Genomic DNA, 21763 nt, shown 5'->3' on the forward strand with positions numbered 1-21763 from the left:
GTATAGCATTTGCCTTGCATGCCTGAGGCCCTGGGTTCGATTCCTCAGCACCACATAAACAAAAAGAAAAAAGCCGGAAGTGGCACTGTGGCTCAAGTGGTAGAGCGCTAGCCTTGAGCTGAAGAGGTGAGGGACAGCGCCCAGGCCCAGAGTTCAGGCCCCACGACCAACCCCCCCCCCAAAAAAATAAAATAAAATAAAAAAGAACCTGGGGAAGGTAGGGAGGGAAGGGATGGTATGAGGAAAACAATGGAGGGGGTAACAATGCTCAATAGGAAGTGTACTCATTACCTTGCTCATGTAACTGTAATTCTCTGTATAGTATCTTTACAATAAGAAATTAAAAAAAAAAAAAGTATGTGTATATACATATAAAAAGCCAGGCACTGGTGGCTCAAACCTGTAATCTTAGCTACTCAGGAGGCTGAGATCTGAGGATCGCGGTTCAAAGCCAGCCTGGGCAGGAGAGACTGTGAGACTCCTATCTCCAATAAACCACCAGAAAACCAGAAGTGGCACTGTAGCTCAAGTGGTAGAGCGCTTGCCTTGAGCTGAAGAGCTGAGGGACAGCGCCCAGGCCCAGAGTTCAAGCCCCACTACCGACAAAAAAAAAAAAAATCAATGCTCAATAGGAAGTATACTCATTACCTTGCTCATGTAACTGTAACTCTCTATATAATATCTTTACAATAAGAAATTAAAAAAAAAAAGTATGTGTATATACATATAAAAAGCCGGGTACTGGTGGCTCAAACCTGTAATCCTAGCTACTCAGGAGGCTGAGATCTGAGGATTGTGATTCAAAGCCAACCCAGTCAGGAAAACCTGTTAGACTCTTATCTCCAATTAACCACCAGAAAAACTGGAATTTGGCACTGTGGCTCAAGTGGTATAGTGCTTGCTTTAAGCTGAAGAGTTCAGGGACAGTGCCCATGCCCTGAGTTCAAGTCCCATGACCGATAAAATAAATAAATAAGTCATAATAAATACCATAAGAAAAAAAACGGTTTTTTTTTGTCAGTTATTGGGCTTGAACTCAGGGCCTGAGCACTATCCCTAAACTTTTTCTCTCAAGGTAGCACTGTACAACTTTGAGCCACAGCTCTACTTCCAGTTTTCTGGTGGCTAATTGGGAGATAAGACTATCATGGGGGCTGGGAAGGTGGTTCAGTGGTAGAGTGCTCGCCTTGCATGCATGAGGCCCTGGGTTCGATTCCCCAGCACCACATAAGCAGAAAAAAAAAAAGCCAGAAGTGGCGCTGTGGATCAAGTGTTAGAGTGCTAGTCTTGAGCTGAAGGGCTGAGGGACTGTGCCCAGGCCCAGAGTTCAGGCCCCACGACCGGACCCCCAGAAAACAAAAACAAAAACAAATCTCAGCCTCCTGAGCATCTAGGATTATAGACATGAGCAACTAGTGCCTGGTTAGAAATGAAGTTTTTTTGTTTCTTTTGTTGTTGTTGTTTTTTAAAGTGTTTATGCCTTTGACTGAGAGATACCATAAATTTTTTAGCAGCTGATTTCAAAATACCATAATTTAAAATACTACCTGACCTAGTAATTATACTATTAGGAGTATTTTCTATCGAATTCCACATAGAAGTACACCAAAAGATTTATTCCAGGATAAAGGCACAGTTCAAGTAGTAGAATGCCTGCCTTGCAAGTATGAGGCTGAACTCAGGCTTCAGTACTGAAGAAGGGGGGAAAGACATGCAGTAGCTTTACTGGAGTATACAGACATCTAGAAATGGCTATAAACATAAAACAAGAAAGGACTGGTTGGCTGGGTGCCTGTGGCTCACGGCTGTAATCCTAGCTACTCGGAAGGCTGAGATCTAAGGATCGCAGTTCAAAGCCAGCCCAGGCAGGAAAGTCTGTAAGACTCTTATCTTCAATAAACCACCAGAAAACTGGAAGTGGCGCTGTGGCAAAAGTGGTAGAGCACTTACTTTGAGCTGAAGAGCTTAGGGACAGCACCCAGGCCCAGAGTTCAAGCCCTACAACCCATAAAAAAAAAAAAAAAAAAAGGACTGGTTTCCAAGCACTGGTGGTACACACCTGTCCTGTAATCCTAGCTACTCAAGAGTCTGAGTTCTGAGGATAATAGTTCAAAGACAGCCCAGGCAGAAAAGTCTATGCGATTCTTATCTCCAATTAGCTAGGAAAAAGCCAGAAGTGGAGGTGTTGGTCAAGTAATAAGAGTACCAGCCTTAAGCAGAAAAGCCAACCAAAGAGGTATGCGGCCCCGAGTTCAAGCCCAGTACTGGCACAAAAAGAAAGGAAGAGAGAAGGGGAGGGAGAGAGGAGACTGGTGAAGATTGCTATAATCCTAGCTACTTGAAGGGCAGAAGCAGGATTATCTCAAGCTCAAAGCCAACCCTGGCAATGTCAGTGAGACACTAAGAATCAAAATAAAGGGGCTGGGAAGGTGGCTCAGTGGTAGAGTGCTTGCATTGCACACCTGGATTTGATTCCTCAGCACCACATAAGCAGAAAAAGCTGAAGTGGCGCTGTAGCTCAAGTGGTAGAGCGCTAGCCTTGAGCTGAAGAGCTGAGGGACAGCACTCAGGCCCAGAGTTCAGGCCCCACGACTAACCAAAAAAGAATTAAAATAAAATCAAAAGGGCTTGAGGGCGTGGTTCAAGAGGCAGAGCCTGGCCCTGCAGGCATGGGCCAGCGAGGTTGCTCACATCATAATCCCAGGTACTTAGAAGGCAGGGAGGATTGCCATTTGAGGCCAGACTATTCAGAAAGTTAATAAGACCCTCGTCACAATTAATAAGCTGGGCATGGTGGTGTACACATATGTTTACAACTTTTTAGGAGGCTATTGGCAGGAAGATCCCGGTCTAAGGCCAGCCTCAGGCAAAAATGGAAGATTTTATCTGAAATACAACTAAAGAAAAATGAGCTGGGATCATTATTCTAGCGGCAGAATGCCTGCCAAGTAAGTGTGGAGCCCTAAGTTCAAACACTAGTACCAACAAACAAAAGTACCACCAGTACCAAAAGAGGCAGGAGGAGGAGAGGAGGGACTAGTGCTTTGAAAGAATTAGGCAGGAGGATAGGCTGAAACTGAAAAACTGCTATGATATAATATGTAACAAAAGAGCAGCATATAAACCAGGCACCAATAACTACTCAGGAGACTGACACCTGGAAAACTGCAGTTCAAAGCCAGCTTAGGCAGAGAGGTTAAGACTCCATCTCCAAGAAAGCTGGACTAGAGTTGTGGCTCTAATGACAATGCCAGACAAGAATAAGAAAGGGGAACAAGAGCTTGAGGCCCTGAGTGCAAGCCCCAGCACTGCTTCAGAACATTAATAGTACATCTAGTGATTCTATCTACATAAGGTAACAATAAAGGTAACACGCTGGTTTATACATATATACTACATGTACACTTCTACACCACAGGCAATAGAAAGATCTATAAGAAACAAAATCTATCATTTTCTGGGACTGGAAACCTGGTAGAGCAAGTACTACTTTAAAAAAAATAACAAAAATCTTTCAATGAACAAAGTACCAATCACACTGACTCTCATAGGTGAGGCAACTTAAGCAACCAGCTAATAACCTAGAAACATCCCCAAATGACCAATATCAACCACCGCCAAACCAGGCTAGTGTTCCACCCCACTGCCACGTCACATACCTCTGTAGGTGGTAGATCTTGTGTGTGTACTGGCCTTTCTCACCATCCTTCTCATACGGTTCGTTCACCAGGACCTCCACACCTTCACCACCACCTGTCTCATTTTTACTGGCCTCAGCCACAGAGTACAGCTGCCCCACCTGATACTAAAGGAACAGAGAGACAGGCATCATTCTCCAGTAACACAGTGTTACAGTAACACACAGTGCAGCTGCTAGTCCAAGTGAGTAACCCTGGGGGCGAGGGGAGGTCCTCTCATCCAGGAGCTCAGCCCAGAGCTGCAGGCTGAGCATTTGGTCCATCTACCCAAAACAATGGAGACTTCTGCTCTGTGGCCCCTCTTTAGGCTTTGGGAGTGTTTTATTTCATTCTTCCTATTTTTTTATATTACTCATTGGCGTTTAAAGAACTTGGGGGAATATTCTTAATCTCACAGAATCATTCAGAAAATAGATTATAGAGTCTAAGGTAGCTTTATCCTGGGCCCACCTCTGGTATTAAGACACCAAACAGGATCTGGTTTGGTTGCTAGAAATCTCTTCATCCTATTCATTTAAACTGATCTACCAAATGACTTCTTGTTAAAGAAAAATGCCCATAGCTCTGTGGAGTCCACAACCTCTGCTGTAAAACCAGCCCACCCACTTGCTTTTCCTCCAGTGTTGTGTCCTCCTCTCCCTCACAAAGAACTTATAGAAGAGTCTTTGTGACAACCAGACTTCCAAAAGCTTTCCAATTTCCTGGTGGGGCTGAAGCAAGTGCTCCTGTTTCCTATATTAGACATAAAAGATTCTGTCCCTGGTCTGCTGGTTGGGTACCCTCCCTGTATTGGCAGTTACTAGATGGCAAAAGCCTGCTTTTCCTTTATTTGTGTCACATGTCACCCTATCAAATCACCAACAAGATCACTGGCCTCCTCTGACCCCCTTGTGCTTGGGCCAATGTCCTGGGCAGTGTCCAGGCCCGGCCCTTCTACCTCTTCTTTCTCAGGGAGGCTGACTAGAAGAAAAACTATGGTGAAGTGGCATGAACAGTGACAGAGCAGAAGTTTTATCTACACCAAAGGACACATCTTCTCCATCATTGCCATATCAAGTATAGGCACAAGGTTTAAGTAACATAAAGGAAGGCAAATGCCTGAACAACCAACATGTTAGGAAGATAAAGATTAAACTTTCCCCTACCCTCCCTTGGTCTCCCAGGGGTGAAAGACTAGGGATTTTCCTGTCTGTGGAGTAAAGCAGAGACTGTCCTCCTGGTGCCTGCCACTGACACCATGCCCTGTAACAGCAAGATGCGCAGCAGCTTCCAGGGCTGCTTCACAAAACTTGGAAGCCTGTTCCATAGCACTGCAGGGAAATTTCTGTGGAAGGTCTGGAAGGCAAAGCAATGGACCACGACAACTCACTGCATACCACAAAGCTGAAAGAGCCCTAATTTCTAAAGCAAAACCTAGTACAATATGCCAAAGAAAGGTCTAGGCAAGTGATCAAGGCTCAGTTAATCCCATAAAGAGGAACATCTGGGTGAGAGCCAGTCACCTTGACCTTGCTAATCCGAAGCAAATCAGTGCTGCCCCAATGCTTCCACAGAACCGCAGTGTCTTTGTGCCTTTCTAGTTGTGCCACCTAGCTAAGGCACATTTGAAACTGCTAACAAGTGGGTCAGGGTTTGGCTGAGCCAGGGCTTCCTAAGACGGAGCAGGAACTCAGACTCAGAGAAGAGTCACAAGAATATCGAATCCCTAACTCAGCAATCTGAAAGGGCAGGCTAGGACAAGTGCCTGGTAGAGGGGACTGGGCAGCTGGCTAGTGATGCTCCTAGGGGAGGGGGATCCTCAAGGCAGGCAGAGATTGTCTTCACTAGGTTTCCCTTCCGCTATAGAAATCATAGAGTAGGTTCTAATAGGATCAGACTGGGCTGACATCTTCCCCCTTTAATCTCTCTTGATATTCTGATCCTTTAATTCCAATGAGACAAGTAAGGCAGTTTAGTTAATCCAAAGGAGTAAGACTGCCCTGCACAAGTTACAGGTTAGGGACACTTTTCATATCAGAGCATTCCCTCTGGCATTGCTATTCTGCACCTAGGAAAGCTGCCAGACTCGGAGTGGATAGCAGTAGGGGTGAGGACCAGACCATTAAATCAGATAAGGATTCCAGCCTCCTCAAACCTGAGAAAATGTGCTCTGCCCTTGAGTTTTGTTCTTTGTCCTATAGACTAAGATAATCAGGTAAGAAAAAGAGGTTTCCACAACTTTGGCATACAGGGGTGGGAGCCCAGGAAGATGTTATAGGTGGGCCAGAAATACTGACATGAAACAGGAAGTGAGCAGTACAGCTGCTGGTCCTGTTCCCAAGGCTGTCAGGGCAGGTGCCATAGGGGAATGGTGCCATGAATCTCTGCCCCACCCATAGTAGAAGGTGGACCAGCCTGAGCCAGGAACCACTGTGGACACTCCCACATCACATAGCCAGGGCTTTCCTGCTATGTTGCACAGTGGTTAGAAACCCAGGGCAGTGTTAGCAAAGGCTCTGCCAGCCCAAAGCAAATTCGGCCCCCAAATATTGACTCAGGCCATCAGAATGACTGTAGAGATATGACTTTCTTTCATTTTTTTTCACCTTTCTCCCCAAATCAGAAGCTTTGAGGACCTCAAGTCATGGCCTCCTGTCATGACCTTCAAATATAGGAAGTGAATCTACCTGTCACATGATTTCAGGCTGGTCTATGGGTATGATGAGTCAGGACAGGGTTACTGACAAAGACTAGAAGGCTTGTCTTTACTAATTTCTTCTTTGGCCTTCTTTCTGATTTTTTTTTCTCAGTCCTAGGGCTTGAACTCTGGGCTTGGGCATTATCCCTCAGCTCTTCAGCTCAAAGCGAGTGCTCTACCGCTTTGAGCCACAGCATCACCTCTGGCTTTCTAGTGATTTATTGGAGATAAGAGTCTCACGGACTTTCCTGCCCTGGCTGGCTTTGAACTGTGATCCTCAGATCTCAGCCTCCTGAGTAGCCAGGATTACAGGAATGAGCCACCAGTGCCTGGCTGAATTTTCTGATCTTTAGGAACTCAAGTTCAAGACTTTAAAAGAGCAGCTTCAACTCTACCAGGCCATGCACTGCTTTCCTGGCAGAAGTTTCTTGCTGAGAACAGGCTATCCACAGATGATGGATCCTAACTACCACTTACTTCCACTTAACCTAGGCTCTGATTACCCCGCTCTGTCCTGATACTTCCTCAATGCTACAAATATCACACACTAAAACCTGCCGTAATGGATACTCTCAAGGCAGATTTCCTCTCCTTATACTCTTGGACCCCATCACAAGTCAAAGTTCTGGTCCTCACTGCTAATGAAGAGGTGCTTCCAGACAATGCTGGCCCTCTTTGCCTCTTTGTCCATGGCACTCTCAAAGACAGTGAAACCTTCATTCCATCAAGAAACTCCCTACAGGGCTGGGAAGATGGCTCAGTGGTAGAGTGCTTGCCTTGCATGCCTGAGGCCCTGGGTTCGATTCCTCGGCACCACATAAGCAAAAAAGACCGGAGGTGGCGCTGTGGCTCAAGTGGTAGAGCTCTAGCCTTGAGCTGAAGAGCTGAGGGACAGCGCCCAGGCCCAGAGTTCAGGCCCCACTATCGGACCCAAAAAAAAAAAAAAGAAACTCCCTACGATAAAATCAGCACAGTCAAGAAGTCCCAACATAGCGGGGGAAGTGTGTGTGTGTGTGTTCGTGTGTGTGTGCGTGCGTGCGTGTGTGTGTGCGTGCGTGCGTGCGTGCGTGCGTGCGTGCGTGTGTGTGTGTGTGTGTGTGTGTGTGTGTGTGTCGGTCCTGGAGTTCCACTCTAGGCTGGGGCACTGTCTCTCAGCAATTCAGCTCAAGGCTAGTGCTGTCACTTGAACCACAGCTCTGGCCTTTTCTGTTTATGTGGTAGTGTGGAATCGAACCCAGGGCCTTATGCATGCAAGACAAGCATTCTAGCACTGACCCACCTTCCCAGCCCCGGGAATATACTCTTGATGGAGGTGGAGTAGGATGATCCTATACAAGAGAAAGTCACTAGACCAGCTCCTTAAGTTTCAGGGCAAAGGATCAGCTGGATTGTCCTGCTTGGCCTTGCTATTCCTTTTTATTTTTTATTTTTTGGAGGGGGGAAATTCTGGGGCTTACTCAGAGCCTGAGTGCTGTCCCTCAGTTGCTTTTCTTCTTTTGCTCAAGGCTAATACTCTACCACTTAAGGCACAGCTCCATTCTGGCTTTTATTTTGGATAGATTTTTATTGGAGATAAGAGTCTCACACGCTGGGAAGGTGGCTTGGCAGTACAGTGCTTGCCTAGCATGCACAAAGCCCTGGGCTCAATTCCTCAGCACCACATAAACAGAAAAAGTTGGAAGTGGTGCTGTGGCTCAAGTGGTAGAGTGCTTGCATTGAGCAAAAAGAAGCTCAGGGCAGTACTCAAGCCCCAGGACTGGCCAAAAAAAAAAGAGTCCACAGACATTCTGCCTGGGCTGGCTTCAAACTGTGAGCCACCAGTACCTGCCTACTTGCTGTTTTTAATAATGAATGCAAGAAGTGGCTCATGACTGTAATCTTAGCTACTCAAAAGGCTGAGATCTGGGGATCATGGTTCTGTGAGACCCTTATCTCCAATTAATCATGAAGAAGCCAGAAGCAAAGCTCTGACTCAAGTGGTAGAGTGCTAGCCTTGAGCACAAAAAGTTCACGGACAGTGCCCAGGCCCAGAGTTCAAGCCCTAAAACCAGCACAAACAACAACAAAAAGAGCACTACGGGTTTTCTTGGCCTGATTTCACTTCTCAAAGGGCCAACTCCTATTTGAAGCAAAGGGAAGTTACATGCTAGTTAGTCACCAAGTATGGTTAAGGAGAACCTCACAGATTTTCAAGAAACAGATGAAACCATGACTGAGGGCACTACAATGGCCAACAAACCACCAGATTCAAGTTGCACTGGAAGCTGGAGTGGGAACTATGGATTCAGGAGGAGGCAAAGAACAAGTCTGTACCAGAAGAGGAAAGGAGAGGAAGTTCAGGGACAGGGTGGGACAAGGGAGGTTCTGTGACAGTTTTCTGCTGTCCAAGAGACCAACTCTGAGTCAGCACGGCCTATGAACTTTCTTATGGCAAATGCTGCTGCCAAATCCCCAAACAAAGAGATGTCAGACTCAAAACCATAAAAGGACACAGGAAAAGCCAAGCCTATTTGTCATTCCCTGCTGTCCCTCAAAAGAGTATTCTGTGCCAGGTATAATGGTATAACCCTCTAATCCAGTACTTAGAGAGCAGAGGTAGGAGGATAGTGAGTTTAAAGACAGTGAAGGTCTTTGCTGGTCACCACGGGTGGTATAATCCTAGCTACTCAAAGATCTGAAGATCATTGTTCAAAGCCAGCTTGGGTAGGAAAGTCTGTGAGAATCTTACCTCCAATTAACTACCAAAAAAGCCAGAAGTGGAGCTGTGGCTCAAGTGGTAGAGCACTAGCCTTGAACACAAAAGCTCAGAGACAGCACCCAGGCCCTGAGTCAAGTTGCAGAACCAGCACCAAAAAAAAAAAACCCCAAACAACAAAAAAGAACCCACTCCAGTTGCTAAGTTCCAATGGATGGTGGTTGAAGCAAAAGAGATTTGCTAGACTCCATCTCCAAAAAATAGTAATAATAGCCAACAAAAAGCATGGCTGGAGGTGCATAAGCAAGCTGAGGAAAAACAAACTCTAGTACTACCAAATTAAAAAAGGAAAAGAGGGGCTGGGAAGATGGCTCAGTGGTATAGCGCTTGCCTTGCATGCCTGAGGCCCTAGGTTCGATTCCTCAGCACCACATCAGCAAAAAGAAATAAGCCGGAGTGGTGCTGTGGCTCAAGTGGTAGAGTGCTAGCCTTGAGCTGAAGAGCTGAGGGACAACGCCCAGGCCCAGAGTTCAGGCCCCACGACTGGACCCAAAAAAAAAAAAAAAAAAAAAAGGAAAAGAGAGACGGGAGCTGGTGGCTCATGCCTGTAATCCTAGCTACACAGGAGGCTAACATCTGAGGATCACTAGCCTGGGCAGAAAAGTCCTAGAGACTCTAACCTCGAACTAATCATCAGAATACCAGAAGTGGTAGAACACTCGCCTTGAGCTGAAGAGCTCAGGGACAGCACCCAGGCCTGGGAGTTCAAGCCACACAACCGACATTTAAAAAAAAAAGGAAAAGGTAGACAGGCACTGATGACTCATGCCTGTAATCTTAGCTACTCAGGAGGCTGAGATTTGAGGATCATGGTTCAAAGCCAGCCTGGGCAGAAAAGTCTGTGAGACTCTTACCTCTAACCATCAGAAAATTGGAAGTGGGGCTGGGAAGGTAGCTCAGTGGTAAAGCGCTTGCCTTGCATGCCTGAGGCCCTGGGTTTGATTCCTCAGCACCACATAAGCAAAAAGAAAAAAGCCGGAAGTGGCGCTGTAGCTCAACTGGTAGAGCACTAGCCTGAGCTGAAGAGCTGAGGGACAGCACCCAGGCCCAGAGTTCAGGCCCCACAACTGGACGCCTCCCCCCCCAAAAAAAGAAAACTGGAAGTGGTGCTATGGCTCAAAGTGGTGGAGCACTAGCCTTGAGCTGAAGAGCTCTGACAAGAAAAAAAAAAAAAAAGGAAAAGGAAAAGAAACAAGAAAAGCAAAAAGTTCTATGTCCTGGTCTTGCAAGCAGTCACCAGAGTGGCTAAAAAGGGCCTCAAGATTTCCTGTCCTGCTAGTTTGTTGTACTACTTGAGAGCCATGCACATCTTCTAGTCGAATCATGGAGGTCCTAGAAATGCACACACTTCATCCCATCAATAATATGTCCCCAACTCCTGTAGGCAAAGGGCTGATTTAGTCTCTGTTTACAGCCATCTAGCACACCAACACATGGGGCAGGATGTAAATGTTGCCCAGATATACAACACAAATGCTCTTTCTACTCTAAATAGCACCAGGAAAATTTACAGAAGACACTGAAACTGGTTACCTCTAATTTAGGACAAAAAGGAGAGCTAAACAATAAGGCCACTTTCAGTCTAACTGAGCTAACGATCATAAGCAAGACTTAGGTACAACTATGGACAATAAAGAAAAAGGACTTACCTCATCTACAGACACAGGCAGGATGACTCGACTACAAGAGAGGGAAAAGAAAGAATCAACTTCAGGCTCCAAAACCTACTCAAGACTCTTAAAAGCATCATTTTTAAAGTATCATTCAATGTTTTGTTGCATATGACTCTATACTCACTGACAGAAACCCAGCAAGAAATGGCCCTCTGAGTGATTTGAGGTTAGGACCCGCTGTGCCCTTCTGGAATCCCATTTAGAACCCTGTGATTGAGGGTTAACTTGAATCCCCCCCCACCTCCCAGCTACTTCCCAGGCTGCTGACTCACATTTGGAGCTGTCTTCTTCTCATGCTCCCTCACCCATCTCTTAATGCGTCTAGTAAAACAGAGAGGTTAACACAGAAGGACCCACTATGAGGAGGAGGATTCAGACCCAAAGAACCAGGCCCTGGGGATTTGCATCTCTGTGGACCCAACCTCCCAACATCCACCCTCAAGGTGAAAGGCTGGGAAAGAGGCCAACATCACTGGAGGCTTAATCACTTTCAACATGTACTGAACCAGATGTGGTGGTTCATGCCTATAATTCCAGCACTCAGGAAACTGAATAGAAGGATTGTAAGTTCAAGGCCAGACAGGCCACAGAATGAGTATGAGGCCAGTTTAGACTATACTGCAAGACTTTGCCTCAAAAATAAATAAATAAAATGCCCCCCCAAAAAAGTATATGCCAACCACTTCTATTATGGGACAGGATATTATAATATAAACTATTAACATGCCAGGCACCAGTGGCTCACACCTGTAATCCTAGCTACTTAGGAGGCTAAGAATCTGAGAATCAAGGTTTTTAGCCAGCCCAAGCAGTAAAGTCCATGAGTCTCATCTCCAATTACCCACCAGAAAACCAGAAGTGGCACTAAGGCTCAAAGTAGTAGCGTACTAGCCTTAAAAAAAAAGCTCAGGGATAGTGCCCAGGCCCTGAGTTCAAGCCACATCACTGACAAAACAAAAACAAACTATTAACACACAACTCCAAAAGAGAACACCCAACTGTGCCCCGACCTCCAGAAGCTATCGAAGGCACCCCAATGGATCATTTTTTCCTCTCCATTTCAATGACCATCAGTTGTTAAAGATACCATCAATAACCTGAGGGAGAAACCATGGCCGGTAAAGTCCTCCATGGAATCAGAGGAGTGAGAGGCAAAAGGGTTAGTGTCACTTGTCCAGGTGGCTCACATTTGTAACACAGACCAATGGCTGATCCCCAGAAAAAGGCCTTGGCTGCCAAAGCCAAGTCAGCTTCCAAGCATAGATTCTCAGTCCTCAAAGCCTTGCTGGGCCCTATTGGGCCCTTCTGTGCCTTATGTGCTTGCTTGGTCAAGCAGGATCATACCCTCCTTAGTAGGCAGTGGGTTTAAGCATGATTCCTTGTTTCAGACTGCTAACTAGCTATTTTCTAGTTCCATACAGGGCCCCAAGAATCAAGAGCACACAGAGGGGTCTGAGGAAAACATCACAGTAAAAGCCAGGCATTAAACAGAAAAATAGAAGGAAAATCAAAATGGGTTCCAAGTCTTTATTGTCTTCTAACAACTCCAGAATGACTCAAATAATGTAAATCATCTAGTTTACTGGATACTGCCACTAAAGCTCTCGTTCCATTAGAGAAAGCCAACAGTGCAGAAAAATACTCCCAACTCAGAGGCCAGAATTTCTGCACCCTCAGAAGAAACTTCCTAGAAAACAACATGTCTTTTATCTTTAAGAACACAGCAAAAATCACATCCAAGAATTTTTAGAAATTAAATTCAAGAATCCTGTGAGAGGAAGTGTCAGAAGAATAAAAAGGGACAACCTTCAGATCTAAAACCCCTTCCTCCTAAAGGATCATAGGATGCTCTCATTTACAGATGCACACACAGACATGTTTCCAGTGCTCCTTGGAAACAAAAGTTCAGCAGCAATAAGGTACAATTCTAAAGGATACGGCACAATTAGACTGAGACAGGAGCCATGCAGTATACTATAGTATGACCTTCACTCGCACCCTTCCTAGAGCTGCAGCACTGAAGCCAGAGCCAAGAGTCTTCTCCCACCTTATCCCCAGCCCAGGGATGCAAACACTGAACAAAAGTTCAGCAGTAAGAAAATATGGATGCCAGAAAGGCTCTGTATCCCCAGCACTTTGGGCCTTTTCCTGTCAGGCTTCAAGGGAAGGAGAACAAAGAGTGGGAAAAGAGTACCTCCCTTACAAACTCACTCAAATCTCTTTTGAAGGGCCCTTCCTTCCCCTGCATGACCTTCTGTTCAAAATTATAGATTTCTACAGAGTCTAGGCTTCATCGAGGAATGGGGGGAAATAGAAAAAAAAAAAATCTGAAGAATGGGAAAGCAGTGCTGGGAAGGTGGCTCAGTGGTAGAGCGCTTGCCTTGCATGCATGAGGCCCTGGGTTCGATTCCTCAGCACCACATAAGCAGGGGGAAAAAAGCCGGAAGTGGTGCTGTGGCTCAAGTGGTAGAGCGCTAGCCTTTAGCTGAGGGACAGTGCCCAGGCCCAGAGTTCAGGCCCCACAACCGGACCAAAAAAAAAAAAAAAAAGGGAAAGGTACTGCCTTGGACACTGAAGATTAAACTGCAAAGTATATCATCATCCTCTTCTCCTTGGAGAACCTTAACATCCTAGGGTTCTTCCTCTTCACCATGTAAAAGTCAACTCTGGCTAGACTGACAACAGACTGGATACAAGAAAGCAAAGTGAAGGGACCTCCAAATTATATTCTTCACATAAAGTGTCAAGTTGGATGACCCTGGGTCTCTGCTTCCTTTGTCATGCAAATTCCATACTATGTCCTAAATGTACCTCCAAGGGGCAAGCCAGGTGGGGCTGGACAAAGTGTCTTCACTGACAAAAAACTCTCTGTATACCTACCTGGCTACTAAGAGTCCCACAAGTCTACTTGAGTATTTCCCACTTCTGGATTTCCAGGGCTTCTGACTCAATGTTATCAGAATCTTAAGAGATAGGTCACCTTGTTATTTGAAATATTTACTCATCGAATTCCCTGGATTTCAGGACCAAACCATCTCTCTGTTAACTCTTGCCCCAAATTACCAGCTTCTCACCTCCAAGGCATTAAGAACTCCCTCACCCTCCAACATCTCTCCTCAATTACTGACTTTATGGAATCTTCCTCAATATCTCAAAGTCATTTCCCCATCTTTTCTCACTGAGAAACCCTCAGAAACATGCTATCCCTGTCCTGGTCCCTGCTACCTTCAATAACAGGTGTATTCACTGGCAAACATACTCTCCTAGGCTGTTTGTGCTTTTGATAACTTTCTGGTCTCACCTTCATCACAACTCCCTCGATTCACCCCCAATGTACCCAACATTATCTGTACTCTTCCCTCAGGTGTCCTACACAGTCATCCCAAGATTTTTCTAAATACCTCTTCTTCTGAACCTACCATCTGGACACCACGTCACTCCAGCCTCCCCACCCCCATTCTTACTCCCACTCCCAATCGCAGCCCCTTAAGCTATACTTCCCTTCCTCACTCCCAATCTCAGCCCCTTAAGCTATACTTCCCTCCCTCACTCTCAATCTCATCCCCTTAAACTATACTTCCCTTCCTCTATCACTCAAGCCTGATCCTGACTCTCTACTCCTTTTTTCCAGGGCCGCCCAGTTTATTACAATCCTTCCCTGCTGCCGAAAGCAGCCACTGTGCCTGCTCCGGGTTCCGATTCAGCGCTCCTCGCCACTCCTCACCGGCATCTCAACTCCATTCCAGGAGCTGTCTTATCTGATCCTGCCCCTTAGTACTGTTCAGCCCTCAAATCCCTCCCAACCACCAGCCGGCTCACCAGCTCTGCCTGCCCTTGTCGCACCGTTCCAGGGTCCATCAGACAACTCCTCCATCTCCCGCGGGTCCCATCAGCCCCTCCTGCAGTGCCGGCTGGCCCTTCCACCTAGCTCCCTCGGCCCCTCTGGATGACCCGCAGCCAGCTCTTCCTGTCCCTTTGACCCCATCTTACGCCCGGTCCGGCCCCGTCTGGCCCCCTCGGCCTCTCCTCAGGCCTATATTCGTCCCTCGCTGCCCCTCCACCTCGGGTTGCCGCCTGGCTCTCTTTGCCCCCTTTGGCCTCACCTCGATTCCTGTCCGGGCCCCCCCATGTTCCCCCTCCGTCCCTGCTGGGCTACCCACTATCCCATCACCAGCCTTCCCGGCCGCCATCCCCGACGCTGCCTCCCTCCCTCCCGGCTTCTGCACCGCGGACAGGACACTCACTACTCCTTGAGCAACACCATGTCGCTTCGCGGCTCGGCGACTGCCGGCTGTCCGCCCGGCCTCCAGCCCGCTTCCCGGAGGCCGCTCTCCCTGTGGCCCGGCCCGGCCCGGCCGCCTGTACGCCTTCGTCGTGGTCTGCTCCGTCCCCGCCGCTCTCGCTGCGGTCGCCGCGCGGACTCCTGCCACCCTGGCCTCGTCGCCTCCCGCGCCGCTGCCGACGCCGCCCGGAGCTCCGGTTCCGCAGCGCCGCGCGGGGGCGGGGCGTCTCTGCGGCAACCAGAGCGTCACACGCAGCGGTACGCGCTGACCTCACCGCGGGGGCGTGGCCTTCCAGGGCGTACACGCCCCCTCATGCCTTTAAGTAGGCTGCGCCGTCCGTGTGGACGTCGAAGGTGGGCCCCGGGCCAGCGCTCGCCCCGGTTAGTAGGCAGAGCAGGCATCCAAGGGGTGAAGTATAAATGCTCTTCTACAGGACAAACGAAGGAACTCTAGGATGCCAGGATCTCCCCAGGGAGTAGGTTGAGATCCACATAAAGGTTGTGTCAGAAATAAAGGAAGCAGGGATATAGCGCAGTGGCAAAGCACTTGTCTAGCACACAAAGCAAACAATAGCAATAAATAACAGCAAGTTCTCCTAGTTATCACAACTCTACTAGAAAGGCACGGTTACTGTCCCATTTACAAGTGGTGAGATTTAAGTTAGTCTTGCTCAAGTCCACAATTCCAGTAGGATGGAGTTGAGATTTTTTAGCCCAGCAGCCTTGTAAAAATAACTAATTTTAAATTATCCTTAAGTAGTTGTAACAAAGCAGTTTCAATTCAACAGTCAGTTCGTGAGTGCAATGCATTTGATCAGTGTCACCCTTTTCATCATTCTCGGGGATCTCTCCCAACCCCACCCAATGCAACCCAAGTCTCATTACCATATCATCCACCCAATAAACATTTGCTGCACCGGGCCGGTGGTTCGCGCCTATAATCCTAGCAGCTCTGGAGGTTGAGATCTGAGGATCACCGTCCAAAGCCAGCCCAGGCAGGAAAGTCCATGAGATTCTTAACTCCCATTAACTACCAGAAACCCGGAAGTGGTGCTATAGCTCAACTGGTAGAGCACTCGTCTTGAGCTGAAGAGCTCAAGGATAGCACCCAGGCCCAGATTTCAAGCCCCACGACAGAAAAAAAAAAAATAAAAAAGCTGTGTACCAAAGCCTGTACTTTCCTGAAGAGTGAATCTAGCCCTTAGGAGGCTCAGATAGAGTAGGTAACATCTGGAGGTGATAGAGCCATGCCATTAGAATGACACTTGGGTTTGGTAGGTTTACATCAAGGGGCACTTGATTGAATGTGAGGAAAGGGTATATAGTCAGGGAAGGCGGCCAGGAGGTAAGATTCCAGGCTGAGATCCCCGAGGAGTTGTACAGGGGGAAAGTGTGGCCAGCAGAGTGAAAGCAAAGGCTGCAGACAACAACATACTTCATTTGGGAAACTAAAAGATGTGACTGGTCCTTTAAGTTTGGAGGCCAAGGAGCTAAGGAGGAAACATAAGTCAGGCAGTGACAGTGATGTGAGTAGGTTCAGGATGCAAAGGCTTACTCCAAAGCCTAAAGAGTGGAGACAACTAGGAATCTAGGTATCTGGGCACGTGTTAGGTATGAATGATCTTTTATAAAAGAACACTTGCACCCCAAAGCTTGGGCTTTCCCCTGGGAGAGAGTGGCTGAGATCCAGAAAAAGATTGTGTAAAAAATGAAAAAGTCTCTGGGCTTGGTGGTACCTAAGTCTAGCTATCTGGGAAGGGTAGATAAAAGGATCAAGGTCAGAGGCCAGCCTCAGTCAAAAGTGCAGGACCCTATCTGAAAAGTAAAGCAAAAAGGGGACATGGGTCAACTAGTAGAGTACCATAACACAGAAGGACAAATGAAGGACTGGAGATGGAGTGGACCAATAGGGAAGCAGCAACACTTGTTAGGAATCTGTCATCAACATCTAGGGAACACGAGGAGTAAAAAAGTGCAGGGCTTGTTAGCTAATTGGCTGAGAGGGTAACAGAGTATTAATAATGAATTGGTGAGGAAAAATTGGAGGGTTTCCAATCTGGGAATCTGGATGGCCAGTATGGCTTTCAGTGAAAACATAGGAAAACAGGTTGTCCAGGTGATGATGACTTTGGTGTGGAACTCAATGAGAGCAGGGACAGCTTCATTCAGGTGAGGTGGTGGGCAGATGCTTAGGGTGGGAGGGTGAAGCAGGTACGCTGTCCAGCGATGACCAGTGCCCAGGAATTCCCTGGGTGTTGCATGTGTTGTCTACTTATTCATCAAACCATAGTGTAGGGGCAAGGATAACTCTAGAAATATAAGCCCAAGCTCCACAAGGGAATGCCAAGAAAGGAGATGGGAAGGACCTGAAGTCCAAGACTAAGTAAGTGCCTTGGACTTTGGTCCTCTGACTCTCTAGCACAGGGCTTTCTCTTCTCTGTAGTATCAATGAATAGTTCTTTATCAGACCCTGTGTACTGGCTCTCTCCAGGAAGTAACCAGATCCTGTCCCCTGGGAACTTGCAGTCTAGTTGGGAAAACTTCAATTCTTCATTCACTCAATAAATATTGATTGAGCACCTGGCCTTATCCTAGGTCTTTTTTTCTAGGCACTCAGGATACAGGGGTAACCAAGCAAAACAAAATTTTCCTTGCTTTGTGGAGGGAAGCATAATTTAAACAAATATAGACATGATTTCCAGTAGTGATAAAGAAACTGAATTGGTGACTAGCTTTGGTGGGCAGCATTGGCATGTGGTCAGAAAAGCCTTTGGGAGGGGCCATGTTTATATCTCTTTTATTTTCCTTTTTATTTTTTATTTTTGGTCCATCTTGGGGCTTGAACTCTGGGCCTGGGTGCTGTCCCTGAGCTCTTCAGCTCAAAGCAAGTGCTCTACCACTTAAGTCACATTGCCACTTCGGGTTTTCTGGTGGTTTATTGGAGGTAAGAGTCTCATGGACTTTCCTGCCCAGCTGGCTTTGAACTGTGATCCTCAGATCTCAGCCACCAGAGTAGCTAGGATTACAGGTGTGAGCCACCAGCACCTGGCTTCTTTTTTATTTCTTTATGTCCAAGACCAGACTCAAACTCAGTTCCTATGTTTTTACTGCTTTTGTTTATTGGCTGGCACTCTACTAACTGAGCCAAGCTTCTAACCCCAAGGCCGAGTTTAGATTGAGACTGGAAAGACTAGAGAGATTAATGCTAAACTGGCTTCTTAGCTGATAAGAATTCAAGGTGAGATTAAGGGCTAGGCTGAGCAACTTGGGGGCATAAGGAACCAATCAAGCACCAGAATTTGCGAGAAACAGCCTTATCTCAGAGAGAACTTGCACAAGAAGAAAACAATCACTGCCGGGTGCTGGTGGTTCAAGCCTATAATCCTAGCTACTCTTGAGGCTGAGACCTGAGGACCTCCGTTTGAAGCCTGCCTAGGCAGGAAAGTCCCTAAGACTCTTATCTCCAATTAAGCACCAAGAAAGCTGAAAGTAGACCTGTGCTAGATCTCTAGCCTTTAGCAAAAAGCTAAAGGACAGCTCCAGGGACTTAAATTCAAGCTCAGTTACTGGCACAAATAAACAAAAAGAGAACAGTCACTAGGAATTGGCTGTAGCTTTGGGTGTGTATGGGTGTGTATGTGAGGTGGGGGGGCGTCTAGGGCTTGAGCCTGGGGCAATCTGTCCCCGAGCTTTGGTACTTTATTGGAGATAAGAGTCACAGAGCTCCCTACTTGTGCTGGCTTTTAGCGACCTTCCTTAGATCTCAGTCTCCTGAGTACCTAGGATTAAAGGCATTAGCCACCAAGGCCTTGTTTGGATGTAGCTTTTGGCAAAGATGATTGTGTCACCTTGAACATCAGTACTAGAGAAGGTCTGAGGTATGGGAAGCACCTGGGAACGTGGAGGTCTTGAGCTACAAGAGACTATGGGGGCAGGAATGACCTCTTCAGCAGAAAATTAGCAGAGCAAATGTGCTGGACAAGCAGGGTGTTGGTGGCTCACGCCTATAATCCTAGCTATGCAGGAGGCTGAGATTTGAGGATCACGGTTCAAAGCCAGCCTAGGAAGGAAAGCCCATGAGACTGTTTTTTTTTTTGTTTTTGTTTTTGGGTGCGGTCGTGGGGCCTGAACTCTGGGCCTGGGCGCTGTTCCTCAGCTCTTCAGCTCAAGGCTAGCGCTCTACCACTTGAGCCACAGCGCCACTTCTGGCTTTTTTCTATTTGCTTATGTGGTGCTGAGGAATTGAACCCAGGGCCTCATGAATGCAAGGCAAGCGCCCTACCACTGAGCCACCTTCCCAGCCCCCCATGAGACTCTTATCTCCAATAAACCACTCGAAAAAACCAGAAGTGGAGCTGTGGCTCAAGTGGTAGAGCACTAGTCTTGAGCTAAAGAGCTCAGGGACAGGGGCTGGGAAGGTGGCTCAGTGGTAGAGCGCTTGCCTTGCATGCATGAGGCCCTGGGTTCGATTCCTCAGCACCACATAAGCAAAAAGAAAAAAGCCGGAAGTGGCGCTGTGGCTCAAGTGGTAGAGTGCTAGCCTTCAGCTGAAGAGCTGAGGGACAGTGCCCAGGCCCAGAGTTCAGGCCCCATGACCGGACCCAAAAAACAAACAAACAAACGAAGAGCTCAGGGACAGCACCCAGGCCCAGAATTCAAGCCCCACAACCGACAGGATTCAGTGCTGAGATCTGAACAGAGCATGCTAGCTCCAGTGAGCAAAAAGTGAGGTGACCAATACTTGGGTCTGAATGTGGGTCCTTAAGTCCCAGGTAAGAGAGTTTGGGGACCCATTTGAGGGCCGTAGGGACCTCCCTACAACTCACTGCCCAGTTTTAATTGTTATAAAGTATTTGCCACTCTTCCTTCTCTCTTCTTTCCTGAGGTATGCATATATATATAGTGTGTATATATGTATGTATTGGCAGTACTGGAGCTTGAATTCAGGGCCTTGAGCTTGCTTGGTAGTGCTCTACCATTTAAACCATGTCTCTAACCTTCCTGAAGCTTTTATTTATTTATTTCTCAGACTTTCCTGCTCAGGCTGGCTTCCAACTGAAATTCTCAGATCTCAACATCCTGAGTAGCTATGATTACAGGTGTGAGCTGCCAGTACCAGCACCTGGCTTTTATTTTATTTTGTTTTTTATTTTTGTCAGTCATGGGGCTTGAACTCTGGACCTGGGCACTGTCCCTCAGCTCTTCTGCTCAAGGCTAGCACTCTATCACTTTGAACCACAGCTCCACTTCTGGGTTTTTTTGAGTGGTTTATTGGAGATAAGAGTCTCCTAGAGGGCTGGGAAGGTGGCTCAGTGGTAGAGCACTTGCCTTGCATGCTCGAGGCCCTGGGTTCGATTCCTCAGCACCACATTAAAAAAAAAGCCGGAAGTGGCACTGTGGCTCAAGTGGTAGAGCGCTAGACTTGAGCTGAAGAGCTGAGGGACAGTGCCCAGGCCCAGAGTTCAGGCCCCACGACGGGACCCAAAAAAAAAAAAAAAGTCTCCTAGACTTCCCTGCCTGAGCTGTCTTTGAACCTGGATCCTCAGATCACAGCCTCCTGAGTATATAGGATTACAGGCGTGAACCACTGGCTCTGGGCCTGGCTTTTATTTTTGAGACAAGGTGCTACTATGTAGCTCAGACTGGCCTTCAAACTCCAGAACTGCTTGCCTCAACCTCCTAGGTACTGGGAGTCCAAGTGTGCAAACACCACGCCTGAGTTCTTATATGTATTTTACTCTCTCCCTCTCCTCCTTAAGCCTTTTGTGTCTATCTGCTCTGTCTCTTTCTCCAGTACCTCCCCCACCCCCAACTGCCTGTCTCTGTCTCTCTTTTTTTTTTTTTTTTTTGTCGATCGTGGGGCTTGAACTCTGGGCCTGGACGCTGTCCCTGCACTCTTCAGCTCAAGGCTAGCGCTCTACCGCTTGAGCCGCAGCACCACTTCCTCTGTCTCTTTTTACCTCTCTCCCTTTCCTCCTCTTTAGGCCTTTCCTTCTGTCTCTCCTCCCCTCATGCCGGCCCACCTTTTGTCTCAGTTCTTGTGACTCTTTAGGGGACGTGTACCTTCAGCCTGTGTTTCTTTCATGCAGCTGTCTCCTTCCCACCCCACTGCTTCTCCCTCTCTCCCACTCTCCCCAGCCCCTTGTGGGGACTGTATGCCTACATCTCTTGTAGCCCTTGCTGTTGCCCCTAGCTGGCTGGCCCTTCATTTTGGCCATACTTGTAACCGATCTCTTCTTTCCTATCTTGGGGAGACTGTGTTTCACTGTTTCCATCTTCTGCTCTGTCTCTTCCTGGCTGCTGAATACATGCTTCTCACCAGCCTCTGTCTGTTTCAGCCTTTTTCTTTTGCAGTAAAGAGGCTTGAACTCAGGGCTGCAAAAGCACTCTACCACGTGAGCCATGCCCCAGCCCTTTTGTTCTTATTTTTGTTTTGGAGTTAAGATCTTCTAATTTTGCCCAAGCTGTCCTCAAACACAATCTTGCTGCCTCCACTTCGTAAGTGTCTGGTGCTATAGGCATGGACCACCACACCCAATTCTCAGTCTTTTTTGTATTTTATTTATTTTAATTTTATTTATTTTGCCAGTCAGGGGCTTGAACTCAGAGCCTAGGTGCTGTCCTTGAGCTTTTTTGCTCAAAGCTAGTGCTCTATCACTTTGAGTCACAGTGCCACTT

The 21763-nt window shown here is 47.3% G+C and overlaps 1 protein-coding gene across 1 annotated transcript in view; it reads right to left on the reverse strand.

The window, feature by feature from the left end:
* The window catches only part of Pitpna (phosphatidylinositol transfer protein alpha), a 54093-nt gene extending 38791 nt beyond the window's left edge, over positions 1-15302 (reverse strand). The window contains exons 1-3 of the mRNA XM_070027453.1: positions 15048-15302; positions 10780-10810; positions 3660-3805 (exon numbers count right to left, since the gene is read on the reverse strand). Of these exons, the coding sequence (XP_069883554.1) occupies positions 3660-3805; positions 10780-10810; positions 15048-15067 (197 nt within the window). The 5' untranslated portion in view covers positions 15068-15302. The remainder of the gene's footprint in view (positions 1-3659; positions 3806-10779; positions 10811-15047) is intronic.
* Between the last annotated feature and the right edge of the window lie 6461 nt (positions 15303-21763).

The sequence above is a fragment of the Dipodomys merriami genome, unplaced genomic scaffold, assembly GCF_024711535.1.
Source record: "Dipodomys merriami isolate MVZ:Mamm:240054 unplaced genomic scaffold, mDipMer1.0.p SCAF_19, whole genome shotgun sequence".
Taxonomy (NCBI): Eukaryota; Metazoa; Chordata; class Mammalia; order Rodentia; family Heteromyidae; genus Dipodomys; species Dipodomys merriami.